The sequence below is a fragment of the Engraulis encrasicolus genome, chromosome 9 (assembly GCF_034702125.1).
Source record: "Engraulis encrasicolus isolate BLACKSEA-1 chromosome 9, IST_EnEncr_1.0, whole genome shotgun sequence".
Lineage (NCBI taxonomy): Eukaryota > Metazoa > Chordata > Actinopteri > Clupeiformes > Engraulidae > Engraulis > Engraulis encrasicolus.
In genome coordinates this window covers 13,606,050-13,623,278 of record NC_085865.1, presented here as the reverse complement: position 1 = coordinate 13,623,278, position 17,229 = coordinate 13,606,050, and the positions used below count along the sequence as shown (strand labels likewise).

The window sequence follows — 17,229 nt, the reverse complement described above, 5'->3', positions numbered from 1 at the left end:
GCGTCATTTCCACATTGTTGGGAAGCTCTTTTCATTTCCATGGAAACTAATGGAATTCACTGGAGTTGCAGGGTGGAAGGCACTTTATGATGCCATGCAATCAGGGAACCTTGTAAGAGAGTACAAAATATATTCTTTAGAAGCTTGCTGTGACATCTTGTTCGTTTGTTCATTTTACTTTTACCTGAACTTACAAGACCTAATCCCAAAAGATCAATTAAATTGCCAACACACCTGCTGGTGTTCCTTAGACAGCCCCACCTACGTAGTGGGCTTCCATTTAACTTTAAATGTTCAATTTCACCATTCAAATGAGATGTCCAAATCCATTGACAATTTTGTGTGCACTCAACTATTGCTTATATCAACATGACCAATTAATGTGTGTGACTGGAACCAATGATCGAAATGAAAAAAAAAAGTTCAAAAGATGTTCAATAGTATTTAGTAGTAATTAGTCCAATTAGTGTGAAACTATCCAGTGAAAACACCTCACAAAAATAGGTCACTACGTCAGTTTTGGAAGACATGAGATGCAACATGGCATCATACCAGTACATTAAGGTAACACGCTGACTCGAACCATCCATCGCGTTTGTGCATCACAACTTTGCATGCTAACTCGTGCTCCACACTCGCCCTGTTACAGGTTAGGCTTGGAATGATTTTGGTCAGGGCACAATTTCACCACAATTTCGCCATTGACCATGCTTGTTTCGCTGTTCTTGGCAAAAGTGAAGCAGCAGAAAAGTTGCTTTTCTGACAGGTTAGGGGTAGGCATGGTTTTGATCAGGCACAGCAGAGCATTTTCGCGTTTAGCAACAGAAATTTACCATGGCAACAAGAATGTGCCGACACGACGGGAAAACTATGTGAACCTGGTCACATGACAAAAGTGCTTTCCCGAGCCGTTGAGGACCAGGACTTGCAAAGAAGCCCAAAGCCCAACTGGGAAACTTCAACTCCCATTGTCATTGTGACACAGCACTCCACAGCACACACGTGTTCACTGCACACTGCACACAACAATATTGCATTTATGCCTCACACATGCAAGGGGGCATCCCCCAATGGCGCCCCGAGGGAGTAGTGTGGCAGGACGGTACCATGCTCAGGGTACCTCAGTCATGGAGGAGGATTGGGGAGATCCATGGTTAATTACTAACCCCACCAACCTGGCAGGTCGAGAGTCGAACTGGCAACCTTTGGGATACAAGTCTGACGCCCTATGAATGAATGAATGAATGTCTTTATTGTCATTGTACAGGTACAACGAAATTGTAAAGTGCAGATGCTCCCGATGCTTAAAAAACAACACAAAAAACTGTATAAAAAAATAAGACTTTAAAAAGTGATCTGTGCAAAAAAATTGTGTGCAGATGACTTTTGGATAAAAACTGTCTTTTAGTCTGTTGGATCCTGCACACAGAGCCCTATAATGTCTGCCTGATGGCAGCAGCTCAAACAGTTTATGTCCAGGGTGGCATGGGTCTCTGATGATTTGTTTGGCTTTCTTGAGACAGCGGCATGAGAACAACTCCTCTAAAGAGGGCAAAGGACAGCTGGTGATCATTGCAACTCAACGTGGAATGCACTGGGGTGAAATAAACATGCCTTTGCATGATGGCAGTTTGTGAGACGAGAGGACGGCACAGGACAGGAGGGGATAAACTAAAGCACTTGGATTGAAGAGAGGGAGGAAAAATGATGACGGAAGAAGAGGAAGAGATGAGAGCAGATGAAAAGAGGTCAGGCACAGCAGAGGAGAGGAGAGGTAGAAAAGAAAGGAGAAGTAACACTAGAGGAAATTTACGGCATTGCTGTTGACAACATCCTTGTCAAGGGGATGCCAGTGGGGGGTATCTGAGCAAAGAGTTTTGTAGATAGCCAAGCTGTTTCACTTGAACAACACAGCGCTTTTAGAGGAAAATAACTTTATGTTTTACTTAGTGCTATTAAATTATCTGCTAGGCTCTATAGAAAACAAATCAATTCAATGCACAATCATTGATATAATGTGCTATGAAACAAAAACTGTGTGTGTGTGTGTGTGTGTGTGTGTGTGTGTGTGTGTGTGTGTGTGTGTGTGTGTGTGTGCGTGTGCGTGTGCGTGTGCGTGTGTGTGTGGTCAACATCACCTGCTTCTTTGTGGAGAGAATCTCATACTGTGACAGAAATGTTCCAGGAATTAACAAGGTAAGCATAGGTGTTAATGATAGCACTCATTACTGCACAGAGACTTTGTCAATGCAGTCAGTAAGGCCTACTTCACACCAGAGCAGGGCGGAACAGCAGCGAGACCACTGAGGTCTTTCTGCTGAGTTTCGGCCGGTGTGTTCTACTCGGCCTTTCACACCGACAGCGTTGGTGTGCGCGGCCAGTCCTGTTCAAAATCCCCCGACAGCCAAAGCGAGTGTGCCACTTTGCCATTCATTTGAATGGGACTCTGCCGGTCGCTGCCGTCCAAAATCCGCTCAAGTTGGAGTGGAGCCGGCTCCCGCGCTGCTACTGCCCGACTACCGCCGGTTGGTGTGGAAGGACAGATCTGTTTCCATTTTCGGCAACGCTGGTAAAAATCGCTTCCGTCCCGCGATGCTTCACCGCTCTGGTGTGAATTAGGCCTAACACCTGTGCTGGCAATGCTATTTGTTCATTATATAACAAGCGTATGAGGGCGTATGGGAGGGGTGCTGGGGCGATTTTTAGGGCTCAGCATTGGAGGGAGTCCCTTTGGGAGTGTCATTAGTGCTATTACAAAAGGACAAGTGGGCCAAACTCGCATTGTTTCACAAGACCAAAGACTTCTGGCAGAGGGCCTGCAGGCATACACTGAATTTATCTGGAGCTGACGTACAGCAGAATTATGGTGGTGTGGGCTGTTTGATGTGCATTCACTGTAGCCTTGCAATTAGCGACATAAAACATTTTTGACTGGCAGGTTGCTCTGGCATCGCACCATAGGAGAAATCATAGCTATGAAATCTGCTTTCCTATCACAATGCCTTTTTAACCACGTTTTATTCCGCTTCACTCCTGTCTAACAGGTGGTGGGGGGGGGGGGGCTGGCTGGCATGATGATAATGAGTACTTAATGGCGATTACGTGATGTGCTCCGTTCCACCAGTGAAACACTGGTGACTGCAAAATTTTAACTACCATAGTGCTACACCACTATGATAGCACATAGGGCCTGAGTAATACATTACGACTTCGTCATTGCCATTCTGGTAACAGATGCTTTAGCGGGGGCTGTCTTACTGGGTGAAATAATTTGGACACCAGCTGTTGATTCCACTGTTCTGCCAATGGTGCAATGCCAGACTGCTTTTCATCAGGGTGGCCATGGGTCCTTAAAAATTCTTAAATTGTATTCAATTTCATTTTTGTCAGAATATTTCAATCCAAATGCCTTCAATTTGTTGATCTTAGGGAGGACCTATAGGGAGGAATCATTCCGTCATCCATGGGTTGTACTAAAAAAAATGGTTCTATAGACAGACACATGTACAGAACATGCACACAGTATCGCTTGCCTGGATTTTGGGCTTTATGAGCACCCGTCATCATTAGATACACACGCATGATCAGATTGTTTTGCTTTATTGTCACATAAAAATGGCATTGACCTGTTCATGTTATAGTCTGTCTTTGCAGGCTACATTCACTGTAGACCAAATGTGTCAAAAGTAAAACTAAACTAAAAGTAAAAAAAGATACAGAGTTTCCTTCCGACACAAGTAACTTAACTGAGTACAAGTAGACCTGTGTCTTACGATCAGCTAACTCTGCACTTTGTGGTGGGTGCTCGTTATAGCTTTTAGTGTTTTTCAGTAACAACGCAGTCAGAGAGAGTAGCGAGAGAGAGGTTCCATTGGCCCATTGTTTCCGGGTTCTATTATTACAAGGGGCAGGGGGTGGAAATCCCCCTTTAGGCAGACCTAGGCAGACCTAAGGACTGTTCTATTCAATGCTAGGAGTATTTTGACACGCCCCTTTAGGCAGACCGGAACCTGGTCATGTTAGGTGCCCATAGCAACCAATTGCATTGGCATATCTCTATATGAATCTCAGTCTATGGAGCTCATCAGGGATAATGAAATAAATGGTGGAACAGCTATGTAATATCATGTCCTAGTGTTGTACTTGCGCCATGAATTTACTTTTTATTTTTGACACCTCTGCTGTAGAGCCTGCCTCTGCTGTTGCAGAAGCAGTGGTGTAGTCTACGTAGAACGCAACGCAGGTATACCGAGTATACCCACTTCTAAATGGGTGTTAGAGGCTTCAGTATACCCACTTAAAATTGATTGATCCATTATTTAGAATAGCATAAATATATACCACTTCAGAAAATGCTAGGACATACAGTATACCCACTTCAAAAAGGTAGACTACACCGCTGTGCAGAAGTGATACCTGTACACAACAAACAGACCTGTGGGAGATGTTTCCACTCAGGTGGGCAGCGGAGAGAGCTGCTGAAGCTGTTAATCAAGAGTGCAATCTGTCAAAAAAGCATTTGTATGATAAAAGCACTTGAGGGATAGTCGGTCTACAAACAAATGTAACCACGGCATGGCATTGGTAATTGGGATCATTTTTTAGAGAGGCATGGGGCGGCAACACCACTTATCTCGGGCTGCTTGCAGTAGGCCTAGCGTTTTTTGAATTGATGTCTAGTGTCTGAGGCTCTTGGACAATGTGTGCCTTTGAACGCTCATGCGTCAGACTCTGAAACCAACAATGTTGTTCTTGGGTAAATATCATCATGTACAGACTGACTGCACTGCACGGTTTGGATGCAGGGGTTGGTTTTTGGCATAGAATGTCAGGAAATATAGAGGCACAATTCTAGGAAATGTCCTGAACTGGAGTTGTCAGTGCACTTTCTGTTCCTTTGAAAAGGGAGAAGTGTCTCTGAAACCAAATTGTGATGAGCGTGTTTCTGAACTTATCTTGGCAGCACTTGAAGTCGGCAGTATATTGAAATAGGCTCGGGCAATTTAAGCAGGACGATAAGCTTACTTACCTTAACAGCTGAATTGATTGTGAAGCTGCCGTAGCTTGTCTGAACAGTCACCACACTCCATTACACCTCTGGGGTTCTGCATCCCATTTAACATGATGGAGAGGCAGTGAGATGGAAGGTGACAGTTATGGGAACATGACGACATGAGATCGCCATAGAGACTATTGATCCACCCCCCCACCCCCGCACCCCCCCCCCCCCCCCCCCCCCACCACAACCACCACCCACCCACCCCTACTAATTCACTACTGCCTACTATGTAGGCCTATGTGCTGTCTTAGTCTGTGTGTTCTAATAATCTTTCAAGTCCTGTTACTTATCCAGCACTCTGGACAGCTACCTCTGTTGTATTTTAAAGTGTTTTATACATTTAAAATTGACTTGACTTGATTTGACTATGTAGTTTGTGTGTGTGTGTGTGTGTGTGTGTGTGTGTGTGTGTGTGTGTGTGTGTGTGTGTGTGTGTGTGTGTGTGTGTGTGTGTGTGTGTGTGTCTGTGTGTGTGTGTGTGTGTGTGTGTGTGTGTGTGTGTGTGCGCGTGCGCGTGTGTGTGAGGGGGGGGGGCATGTGTGAACTGATGCAAGGCTGATTGCTGTATTCAAGTGCTGTATGTTTGCAGCGCATTAGGTCTTTTGTGAATGTTTTGTATTTGTGTATTTATGTAATCTCTCAGACACCTATTTCCCTCGGGATCAATACAAGTACTCTACTCTATTCTACTCTGCATAGTGAAGGAGTGAACCTTTTGGACAGGGTCATAGGTCCTGTACTTATAAGTCTGCCCCCTGAAGGACATGGTCAAACATACAGCCTGGGAGTTGCATCCTATACCCAATGGAGTGCTGTGGAAGCATTGGTCGTCGTCCTCCACCCCCCCCCCCCCTTTCCCTTGGAAATGATTGAGACCATTACAAATGGATTGTTTGTATATCCTCAGAGCGGTCTGGTCATGTCATGTGGTCGACGAATGAGAGTCTCGAAAAATTACTGTTTAGAAGCACTTCACCTTTTGACTGTTAGATGGAATTAATTAAATTAGATTAAAGCCCTTTCCCCTTTCCATACCGGCGACACACGTTAATCGTGGTGATATACACATTTATTATTGTGTAGGAGACATCCTTTATTGCAAATAAGACTATTCTTCGTTAAAGCTCCCTCTTGCATATTATTGCCACTGGCGACGAAATGTCAGCATCAAATTTACGTTAAATTGTCCATTTATCTGATGTCATATTCGGACAGGAGGAGGAGGAGGAGGAGGAGGACATACGCATGCTCACGGTGCTCGTGGATCGGTTGAGCGCGCGGTGGCACGCGGTCTCCCAGTCTCCTCTGCACTGACAAAGTTTACTGAGTAACCGCCTTCATTCGACCTCCTTGTGTTAACCCGGTTAATATCCTCAGTCCTCCAAGTGAAATCGGAACAGAGACGACGGCACAGGGCACATTTTCGTAAGGTAAGGAGTGCATTCTTTCAAGTTATGGAATGGTATCGATATTAAGGTGAAGGAATGGTTAATTGAGGTCCTATGCCCAATGTTTAAACACTTCTGCAGAGGCAGTCCTTTTTCGGAGTCGATTCTCTATCAAGGCGCGTTTCGCCTCCCGTCTCTCCGGTAATACCCATTCTTTCCTCTCCACTTCACAGCTGTCTTAACCCCACTAACCCTCTCGTCTCCGCTCGTCCCCCTGCGTGACCGAGAAGGATGGAGAAGAGTTTAGTAGAAATCTTCAAAGAGGACAAGTGCCTGTCGCCTCCAGTGGAAGAGTGTTTATCAAACTCTTCCCTGCCGGACGCGCGCAACTTGACGCATAACCACAACAACAGCAGCACCTTGGCGCACGAGCCCATGTCCCCAATTATACCGGTAATCACTGCAGTCTATTCCGTGGTTTTTGTGGTAGGGCTGGTGGGAAATTGCCTCGTCATGTACGTCATAATCAGGTATGGTTAATGTTTTTACTTTGAACTGTTGTGTGTGATGTGTCAATGCATGTGCGTTTGGGCTAGAGATCTGTTCCAGACAGTATTTCTCAAGTTAGATTAAGCCTACAATGTCTTCCAATTGTATGTCTAACCCACGTTTATTGACAGCAAAGATGACAAAAGATGACTTGTACTTATGCCAGTGTATTGTTTGTAATGTGTATGCTGCTACTGCATCTCTCTCTCTTTCTCTCTCTCTCTCTCGCATTTCTTTTTTTACTTCTGAATAGTGTAACAGAAACTGACTTGTGTGGTGTGACAAACATGTATTATAAGAGTAGTGTGTGTGTGTGGGTGTGTGTGTGTCTGTGTGTGTGTGTGTGTGTGTGTGTGTGGGTGTGTGTGTGTCTGTGTGTGTGTGTGTGTGTGTGCGTGACTGCATGTGTATGAGGTGAGGTGTTGATAGGGGTCCGTGTGGTTAAACGTGATTTAATGGAGTGATTCCCAGCACTGACACAGAGCGTGCTGATTCAGTCGTTTTTATGGCACTTTTTCAGGAGCACATAGCAGGTGGCCCTGTATTTACGACAGGCCACACAAATAAATCTGAGTGCGTGTATGTGCGAGCAGTTGATGCACTGTACACTGTCACTGTACACAGAATGTATGTGTGTGTGTGTGTGTGTGTGTGTGTGTGTGTGTGTGTGTGTGTGTGTGTGTGTGTGTGTGTGTGTGTGTGTGTGTGTGTGTGTGGCTGAGAAAGAGAGGGGGGGGAGAGAGAGAGAGAGAGAGAGAGAAAGAGAGAAAAAGAGAGAAAGAGACAGCTGTGTGTGTGTGTGTGTGTGTGTGTGTGTGTGTGTGTGTGTGTGTGTGTGTGCGCGCTCACGTGCGTGCGTGCGTGCGTGTGTGTGTGTGTGTGTGTGTGTGTGTGCACGCATGTGTGTGTGCGTGTGTGTGTGTTGTTGTTGTTGTTTATAAGCGCATGAAAGCTGTGGAGTGTGATTTCATTGACAAATCGATAACAGCCCTCATTCCTGATCTGTTGTGGTCAATCATGTGAGAGAGTATGAGTTGTTGATTTATCGTTTCCATGTGACAAATCTTGTTAGGCAGTGATTTAGTAAGCCAGTTTAGCATAGGATTGATCGATCTGATTGATTATTTGATATATAGGTCTCCAAATGTGTGAAAGAGAAAATAAATGACAGCAAATCGTATTCAATGAGTTGCTGTCGCTATATGTTACGTAATTGTAAGCACATTATGGAGTAATAGGCTACATTTCACCCGGTAAACAGCTGACCAAATGCAGTAACAGGCCAACTGAATCTTCGGGGACACTGCAATATAGGGGGCCATTTTAAAAGACACAGAGACATATGGCTGAGCATTCTGCATAATTACTGTAGGCCTAGCAGCTCATTTGATATCGATTCATCAAAACTACCAAATCTAAATTCAAATTCAAATTCAAATTCAAATTCTTTGTTAGAGGATATAGCCCCCTTGAGATGAACATCTCGTTTTTGAGAGGGTCCTCAAAATACAGACATAACACGTAGCCTACATATGTCCACACACACTGAACCTCTCATTACCACCAACCCCACATTTCCCATCTCTAGCCAAAACAGATGTACTAGTTAATTAATTCCATGGAAGAAAAATAAGTTCTCCATATTGCAGGAGAGAACCAAAATACTAAGTTAGACAAAACAAACAAATATACTCAATATGTTCATACATGTACGGATAGAACCAAAATATAGGCCTAACCATATGTGCAGACACATGCTAGTCTATACATTTGTATCAGTATACATCCATATACACACAAAAATTGGGAAAAGAATTACACTATGGAGAATATAGAGAAAAAGGTATATACTCCGCATGATTGAATGTTGTTCTAATCAAGATGGCCTTAAATTTAAAAGCAATCTTTTCCAATAATTTATCCAATGTAAAACATTCCATTTAGCAAAGGATTTTTTAATGTTAGTTGAATATTTTAGAATAATAGGTCTAATCCATGCAACAGAATCAAGACCCATTCTTATCAGAGTGTTCAACTCATTGTGCTGGTTACCCGATCTCACCCTTCCATCCCTCTGGATCAGCCAAGGGGTTTTATGCTTTACGTCAAGAACATCTTAATTGGTGTAATTGCCCTGACATGGTGAGATGAATGAGGCGAGAGGAGAGCAGAAGGCACAGGGGGACACATCCTTGGCATTTTCTTTCTTTCTCATGAGATGATGTATTCTTTTGTGACAAGGATAACTTGTTCTCAAGGAACATTTCAAAACACCAATCATACAGGACATGAAATGTTTAGCCCGGGGCTTGAAGAATGGAGAATGGCAGATTTTTTTTCATGTGGGATTGTTCGTGATTGTCCTGAAGATGTTAAATTCTTGAGTGAAAAACGTAATGTAAGAACTCTGAATAAAATAACTTGAATGCACTACCATATTGTGCTCCAAATCTCTTCAACGGTTAGTGAGAAGCTTGTATATGCGCCCTACAAATTGCAATGTCTTTTAAATTCATAATCTGGAAACATGTTATATTTTCCTTTGAGCGGATGTATCCACCCAGCTTATCTGTACGTTTTTAGTCTCATGATGGTTCATGTTGTTCATGATGATAGATTTATCTTCAAGTGCCAAAGTTTCCTCCCTTCTTGCACTGTGTGCAAAGTGTAAATTTCTAGTGGCACGATTCAAAATAAAAGGGTGTTAAATATATATTTTTAATTGTTTATTTTTTTCGCTCTCTGCCTACGGTAGGTACACCAAGATGAAGACGGCCACTAACATCTACATCTTCAACCTGGCCCTGGCCGACGCACTGGTGACCACCACCATGCCTTTCCAGAATGCCGACTACCTGCTGAACTCCTGGCCGTTCGGCGAGGTGGTGTGCAAGGTCTTCATCTCCATCGACTACTACAACATGTTCACCAGCATCCTCACCCTAACCATGATGAGCGTGGACCGCTACGTGGCCGTGTGCCACCCGGTGAAGGCGCTGGACTTCCGCACGCCGCTCAAGGCCAAGGGCATCAACGTGGGCATCTGGGTGATCTCCTCGGCCGCCGGCATCCCTGCCATGGTCTTGGGAGGCACCCAGACCAACAATGGTGAGGCAAAGAAGAAGAATTTTTAAATTACATTACATTACATCATACTTAGCTGGCACTGCCATCCAAAATGACTTACATTCATTTACAGGGTATTGGTTATAGTCCCTGGAGAAATATCAGGTTAGGTGCCTTGCTCAAGGGCACCTCAGCCATGGAGTGCGGCAGGGAGTGGAAGGGTGGGATTTAAACCTGCAACCCTCTGATCTAAAGGCCATCTAGGCCACAGCTGCTCTATTTTTGTTCTTTGTTCTTCAGATACTGTATTTGTAAGCCCAGTAACATTTTATCTTACAGTTCTGTCTTTGGGGTATCTAATGCTACATGTAATAAATGTACACCCAGGGCTTAAATGGATTCTGGGCCGGCAGGGGGCTGAGCTGCAGGACATATGCTCATTCTTCATTATATTGGATCAGCAGAACCTTTTTCACATTTTTGTCAGTAATTAAGAAAAATTGTTCACACCGACCCCAGACCAGAACAATCCCCCCCCACCACCACCACCACCACCACCACCACATAGCAAATCCCAATGTAACCCCTGTGTACACCTAAACCTAAATCTTACTGGATGGCACAGTATAAGTAAGTAGGCTATGATGTTGCAAATTGTAACACATACGATACGATACAATAAGATGATACTTTATTGTCAGTTTACACTGGAATTTATTTTGCATCCCTGAGCAAGACTCGTTTAAGACAGGACATACACATAACATCACATCACAAGACTATTGCACAATTGACAAGAACAGAGGACACAGGCCTATATACAGACATACATGCATACATATTACATACAACCCACATAACTTGAAGATATTACCAACGTGGAGAGAGATTACACCATGCACTCTTACGACTGCTTCAGCAAAAGTATTGATTGATGTATGAAGATATGTTTCAGTTGAAGCAGGAAACATAATGTATGTACAGTAAGTATAGAGTTTGACTTCTTTTGGGGGTGTGAGTGGAACTTTTAGCCATTCTCTGTGACTAACCAGGAGCGAAATCTCTGAGACGCGAGCAGGAATGGGAGTGTGAATGGGAGTGGAAGTCATTATGATCAGATCCACTGAGCAGCTAAACTTCCCTTGACGAGATCTCCAACCAGTTCTTCCCTTTATTGCACATAAAAGAACACTCTGCTGTGAGATTGCGTCTTTTGTATTTGGAGTGAATCAGCATCCGTCTCAGGACGTTGCCAACCCTTGGCAGCTCTTCCTGAAGATAAGTTACGAAAAGTTCCTTCCTTTTCTTCTCGCTTTGGATGAGTTCACAGCTCTCTTTTATTCCACTTGTGGTACAGACTGAGATAATCTCCTGGAAATAAATGGGGATTTTTACTTCCTCGTGGCAGGTAGGTACTTGGACCTGTGTGATGGACACCTTGGCGTCAGGGGAAGCTTCTATGATTCACATCACTTAATAACAAAAAGGAGTTTCTTCTCCTTTGTTTTGGATGGCTTTACACAGCTCACAGCTCTTTTAATATAGTTGTAACCTAGGTAGTAGGAACGTTGACTCTTATGGTCTGTGCTCCAATGACCATTTGTTACTCTCTACCATTTGTTACTCTCTCTCTCTCTTTTACTTGATTTGTTATTTTAATGCAACTGAAATTTGAATTTTGTAACTTGTGCTGCCACTTGGCCAGGACGCCCTTGTGGAAGAGGTCTATTTTGCTGGTAAAATAAATATTTAAAAAACCCAGGCCAGTGACATTGGCACAATGACTCTGTGATTTTGGAAAATGTGGAACCAGATTCTAACTTCTGATCCAGCTTACTGCGGTGCACTGGTGACATGGTATGTGACTTTATCATACAAAAGCAGGGTTTCCCAAACTGGGGTGCGTGCACCCCTGGGGGTGCGCGGCCTGCCTTAAGGGGGTGTGCGAGCTGAATAGAGCAATGGCGGATATGGTAGTTTGTATCCAGTATTAATGAACATTAAGTAGTTTTTAATTGTATGGTGCTGCATTGTATGCTAGAAGGGTCCATCTGAAGTGTAGTTTAATGACAAGGCTATTGGAAAAGAGGATTCCCCAAAAACGACTGTGCTTAATATGCAGTGAATCAATACAATACATCAATACTTGCGCTGCCATCAGCACACCAAAATATTCGTTCAGGGGATGCGCAAACCACATTGAAATGTACAAGGGGGTGCGCAGAGAAAAAAAGTTTGGGAACCCCTGTACTAAAGTATTCACTGCGTTGACAGAACTGAAGTGCCATCTCACTCCTAACCCGTAGGGTCCAATATGATATCGGCAGAGATTCTTTAAGTATATATTAGAGATGCACCGGATCCTGATTTTTAGGATCCTGCCGGATACCGGATCCACTGCTTAAGATCCTGCCGGATCCGGAACCGGATACCGGATCCTACGAAAGGATTGAAACACATAGCCTACTCACACACGTGGGCCCTTTTTATCACGTTGGCTCAAACTATTCTGACTGAAAAGCCTCGGCTACCGGATCCTGGATCCTGGAACCGGATCCGGATCCTGTGAAAAACCCTATTATCCTGCAGGATCCGGAACCAGATCTTGGATCCTGTACATCTCTAGTATATATGATATGCCACTGTAATAGGTTGCTATGGGCACCTAACATGACCAGGTTCCGGTCTGCCTAAAGGGGCGTGTCATAATACTCCTAGCATTGAATAGAACAGTCCTTGGGTCTGCCTAGGTCTGCCTAAAGGGGGATTCCCCCGCCCCCTCCCCCTTGCAATAATAGAACCCGGAAACAATGGGCCAATGGAACCTCTCTCTCTCTACTCTCTCTGATATCGGTCTACCCTTTCAGCTGTTACAGCTTCAACTCTTTTTGAAAGGCTGTCCACAAAGTTGAGGAGTGTCCTTATAGGAAGTCAAGGTGGACTATCGAACACTTTTGGAAATGCTGATACTATAGTGTACAAAAGTATGATTCCACTGAGGGCCAAACACTACCGAGCCATTGGCTGTTTGCATTGTGATTTGTGAGATGATTGTGAGATAATCACCTGCCCTGTCTGGTTCATAGATGATCCTCTACTACGTACGTGTACATCAAAATGAAATGAGACGCTGGAGGGTTTGCAAATGCCAGCGTGTATGCCATGAAAATACCACAGTGATTTTGACATGAATCATTTATGTTCACGTACTCCAGCTTGTTTTTATTCATTAACCTTTTGCGTAGTCGCTCTCACCATGCTGGTCTGGGGTTCACTTTTCACAAAATTTGTTAATCATGGAATATCAGGGGACTCTGGTCCAGACATGGAAAGCCATGATTGCATGAGTAGAGAGTACCAGGGAAATTATGTAATTGACTTAAAAATGTCATTGATATTTGCATCAAACCCCTCAGTCTTCATTAGGTAAATTAACCTTCCCCATATCTTCCTTGCATTGCTGAAGAATGAGCAAATTCAAACAGGAAACTCTTGAATGGCGCTGTTACTTAGCTGTGGTGTCATGTCAGTTATGGTCCTCTTGTGCAGCATCAGTTAAACCTACAGTCTACTCTCAGACCCAAGGGCGGAGCTATGGGTAGGGCGAGCAGGACATTTGCCCCAGGGCCCAGGGCCTACTCGTATTGCCCTATTGTGACCTTGGCAAGCCGTATTGAGAGGGGACAGGGCTATAAGTGTCTTGCCCTGAAAGCCCTGTGTGCTATTGTTCTGCCACTGCAGACACTGACAGTATGTGCACCAAGTCAGGGGTGAATGTCTCGAAATCAAAGTTGCTTACTACATTAGCTACTTCGTTGCTTTCAATGCATTTTCCCATTGGCAACTACCGAAGTTGCTAACAGGCTAACAACTTCCCTTTTGAGAAACTCACCCCAGTATTCTTCAGCAGGGGAGCTCCACATGTCCAGGAGTGCAAATCAATGGCGTTCCTCCCGGCATCTCCTCCGACCTCCAGCCTCTTTCCTTGCCGTCACTTCTTCTCCCATGGAGAGAATCAATAAGGTTTCCTCTGATGTCGCAAGCAGCTCAGAGTGGCTATCTGGGGGCTTTTGTCCCAGTCAATATCCTGATTTCAAATGAGAGAATAAGCACTGAATTATGCTTTTTGAGATGTCATTGATGACTTTGAGCCTTGTGCCACAAGGCCGTAGGGAATGATAGGAGGAAGGATATTGACTTACACTCGTGAATTTCTTGGTATTAGAGTCCATATTTTCTGCTTCAGTTTGTTTTTGTTGAATCTTTAGTTTTTCGGGCAGCGGGTTTACAGAAAAATCTGCAGCAGATCAAGGCCATCAGGACCAAACATACTACCTTGCACTTAACTGATTAAAATAGTATTTCCTTATTGTTTGACTGACAACATGCATCTTTACAGTGCATTCATTCTGAGTTTCATGTACAGACTGTATGTAACATGGCGAATAGAGGATTCGGATTGACAACCATGTGTGAAATACCATGGTACCATTTCAATACCATGCCAGTTTTATTCTACCAATATTTCACACAAATTCTGCTTTTCCCTCTGTTTCTCCGTACATTGAAATAAATGGTAGAATGTTCCGGATGATGATGTCACTCATTCTAGCAGTTATTCCATGAGCCAACTCTTTAAAAATGTTTGATTTAAAAAATGTTTTAAAAATGGTGCCACACACACACTCTCTCTCTCTCTCTCTCTCACTCTCTCTCTCTCTCTCACTCTCTCTCTCTCTCTCAGGCACCACAGAATGTGCCCTGCAGTTCCCCGACCCGTATGACTACTGGGACACGGTGATGAAGCTGTGCGTCTTCGTGCTGGCCTTCGTCATCCCCGTCCTCATCATCACCGTCTGCTACTCGCTGATGATCCTGCGCCTGCGCGGCGTGCGCATGCTGTCTGGCTCACGGGAGAAGGACCGCAACCTGCGGCGCATCACGCGGCTGGTGCTGGTGGTGGTGCTGGTGTTCGTGGTGTGCTGGACGCCCATCCACATCTTCGTTCTGGTCAAGGCGCTGGTGGGCGTGCCCGAGACCACATCCGTCATGGCCGCCTACTTCTTCTGCGTGGCGCTGGGCTACACCAACAGTAGCCTCAACCCGGTGCTCTACGCCTTCCTGGACGAGAACTTCAAGAGGTGCTTCAAGGACTTCTGCTTCCCCATGCATCACGGCGCGGGACGGGGGAGGAGCGGGCGGCAGGCCAGGGGGGGCAGCGGCGGCCGCAGCAGTGGACGAGGAGGTCAGGGGGAGCCAGGGATGCGTCAGCTGACCCCTCGCCCTGAGGAGAGCCCGCCGCGGAGCGCCAAGCCGGCCTGACTAGCCGTGGAACTGTCCTCCATCACGCAGGTGGGGAAGGAGGACTCGCCCGAGATGGGGCTGACACAGATCTCCTCGGCTCTATGATACGATCCCCCCGCCGGGGTGTGGTGTGGTGGTACACAGTCAAAAGAGCTTCGTTGCAGGCAACTGGTCTTCCCTTTTTGAAAATATTTGGTCTGCTCATCTCTCAGACTTTGTCAGTTCCTCTTGGTGAGTTTGTCTGATGGAGTAGCAGACGAAACGTTCCCAAGCTGCAGTTGACTATAGCTAAACTCTTTTGATTAAGATGACCAGGATGAATGAGAATCTTCACAGACACAATGGGACAAAGTACAACAACGGAGTGTCAGTTCAACATTAGAGAGTTGACTTTATCACTCATTAAGTGTTAAGTACTTTTAAGTGTTGAACTAACACTGCAAAATGTGCTGTATATGGGGTAGCGTTAAGCTGCCAGGACTGTCAAGGAGACCCTAAAGAACAATGTTAATGTTATCATGTTATTACATCCACATATGGTGTCCCAAACAGCTCCATGGGGCCCTTTAAAGCCACGATGACGTGTATATTAATTATTAATGATAATAGGGCTCAAAACGATTTTCTTTCATTTTCCGTCATTTCATTTTTTTGCGGTGCCCTTGAATGTCATCTGGTCTGGTGAACCATGAACATCAGTAATGGCTTGGAATGGAATTTCTAAAACGAGCCCCTCACACTAACAGCCAGATGGAAAGCCCTAGAGCCATGGCGGTCATCTTTAAAACCAGGGGGAAAAAAACTATGCTAGAATTGTTTGAGGTCAGAATGACCCATGCAGAGTTTATTATTTTACATTTATTTATTTTTTATATGTTTTTAAGATATGAAAGATGTTGGGTGGAAAAAATATTACTTTACGTTTAGTATCCATTACTTGGCATTTTATCCAGCACGACTTACAATAGATGAGATACACAGCATTGTGCAATGTGTGGAGAAAATACTGAGTACACACTACACAGAAATTGCAAGGTCAGTTCAGATCGATGGTTTTGTTATAAAATTGTATCTGAAGAGGAAAGTCTTCACAAGATACTTGAAGGCAGGGATGGATTATGACGGCATGGGTCCCTGGGCCAGACAACAGCAAAGGCCCCCCTCCATTGGTGTTGCTATTTTACAAAAAGATTCAGAAGCTTTGGTCAGATGTTTGAGACTCTAAGTTGGTGGGGGTTTGCAGGTTTTTACCACAATACATTTTGAAAATGGAATCGCTAAAAGTGTGATTTTAACCCAATATGACAATGGAAATACAGGTATAAAGGCTTGAGCTTCAGGGCCCTGTTGACTCTTGGGCCCCTGGCCGTTGTCCCAGTAGGCCCATGCAATAGGGACAATGATGGACCACAGTTTGTACTGGGATTGCCTTGTGTTAGAAGGCAAGGCTAGACGGTTCTTGTAAGTTCTGAATATGATTTAGAATATAGAATATCATTTAGAATTTAGAATAGATAATTATTACTTAAATTGTTTGTATTCAAGACACATTTTATTTGTTTGTACCTGGATACAAATATGACTTAACAAAGGAGTGGTAGAGGAGGAATAGTGCTGCAAAAAAGTTCTCACTATCTAGCATTTCTCACTAAGATTTCACTACCATAATATCTGATGCTCACCTGCTGATTTATTTTCACCATGGTTCTCCTGAGACATTGCCATGTTATCCACCACAGCTGTTGTCTCTGTCAGCAGAATTGGGCTTTTGCCTTTTTATACCAATTGTAAGGTAAACCTTAGCTCTTTTCCATCAGGTAAAATGGGAGTGTTTTCTGTGGTTATCACTATCACCACCACAAT

General features: G+C 44.3%; 1 protein-coding gene across 2 annotated transcripts; it reads left to right on the top strand.

Annotated features, from left to right (window-relative positions):
• Positions 1-6,452: 6,452 nt before the first annotated feature.
• Positions 6,453-15,699, top strand: LOC134454995 (delta-type opioid receptor-like). 2 transcript variants are annotated; one of them, XM_063206068.1, is made up of 4 exons: positions 6,453-6,489; positions 6,681-6,977; positions 9,752-10,104; positions 14,807-15,699. In XM_063206068.1, the coding sequence occupies exons 2-4, from the start codon at positions 6,739-6,741 to the stop codon at positions 15,382-15,384; spliced, it is 1,170 nt and encodes a 389-aa protein (XP_063062138.1). In that variant the 5' UTR covers positions 6,453-6,489; positions 6,681-6,738; the 3' UTR covers positions 15,385-15,699. The 2 variants fall into 2 exon arrangements, with proteins under 2 accessions (XP_063062138.1, XP_063062139.1); XM_063206069.1 differs by having other exon boundaries at positions 6,483-6,977.
• The last annotated feature ends 1,530 nt before the right edge of the window (positions 15,700-17,229 follow it).

What these genes read in the sequence shown, in the direction of transcription:
- LOC134454995 (XM_063206068.1), top strand. Translation starts at nt 6,739, where the DNA reads ATGGAGAAGAGTTTAGTAGAAATCTTCAAAGAGGACAAGTGCCTGTCG. An exon ending in GTCATGTACGTCATAATCAG is followed by an intron (nt 6,978 to 9,751) that starts GTATGGTTAATG and finishes TGCCTACGGTAG; the next exon opens with GTACACCAAGATGAAGACGG. An exon ending in AGGCACCCAGACCAACAATG is followed by an intron (nt 10,105 to 14,806) that starts GTGAGGCAAAGA and finishes TCTCTCTCTCAG; the next exon opens with GCACCACAGAATGTGCCCTG.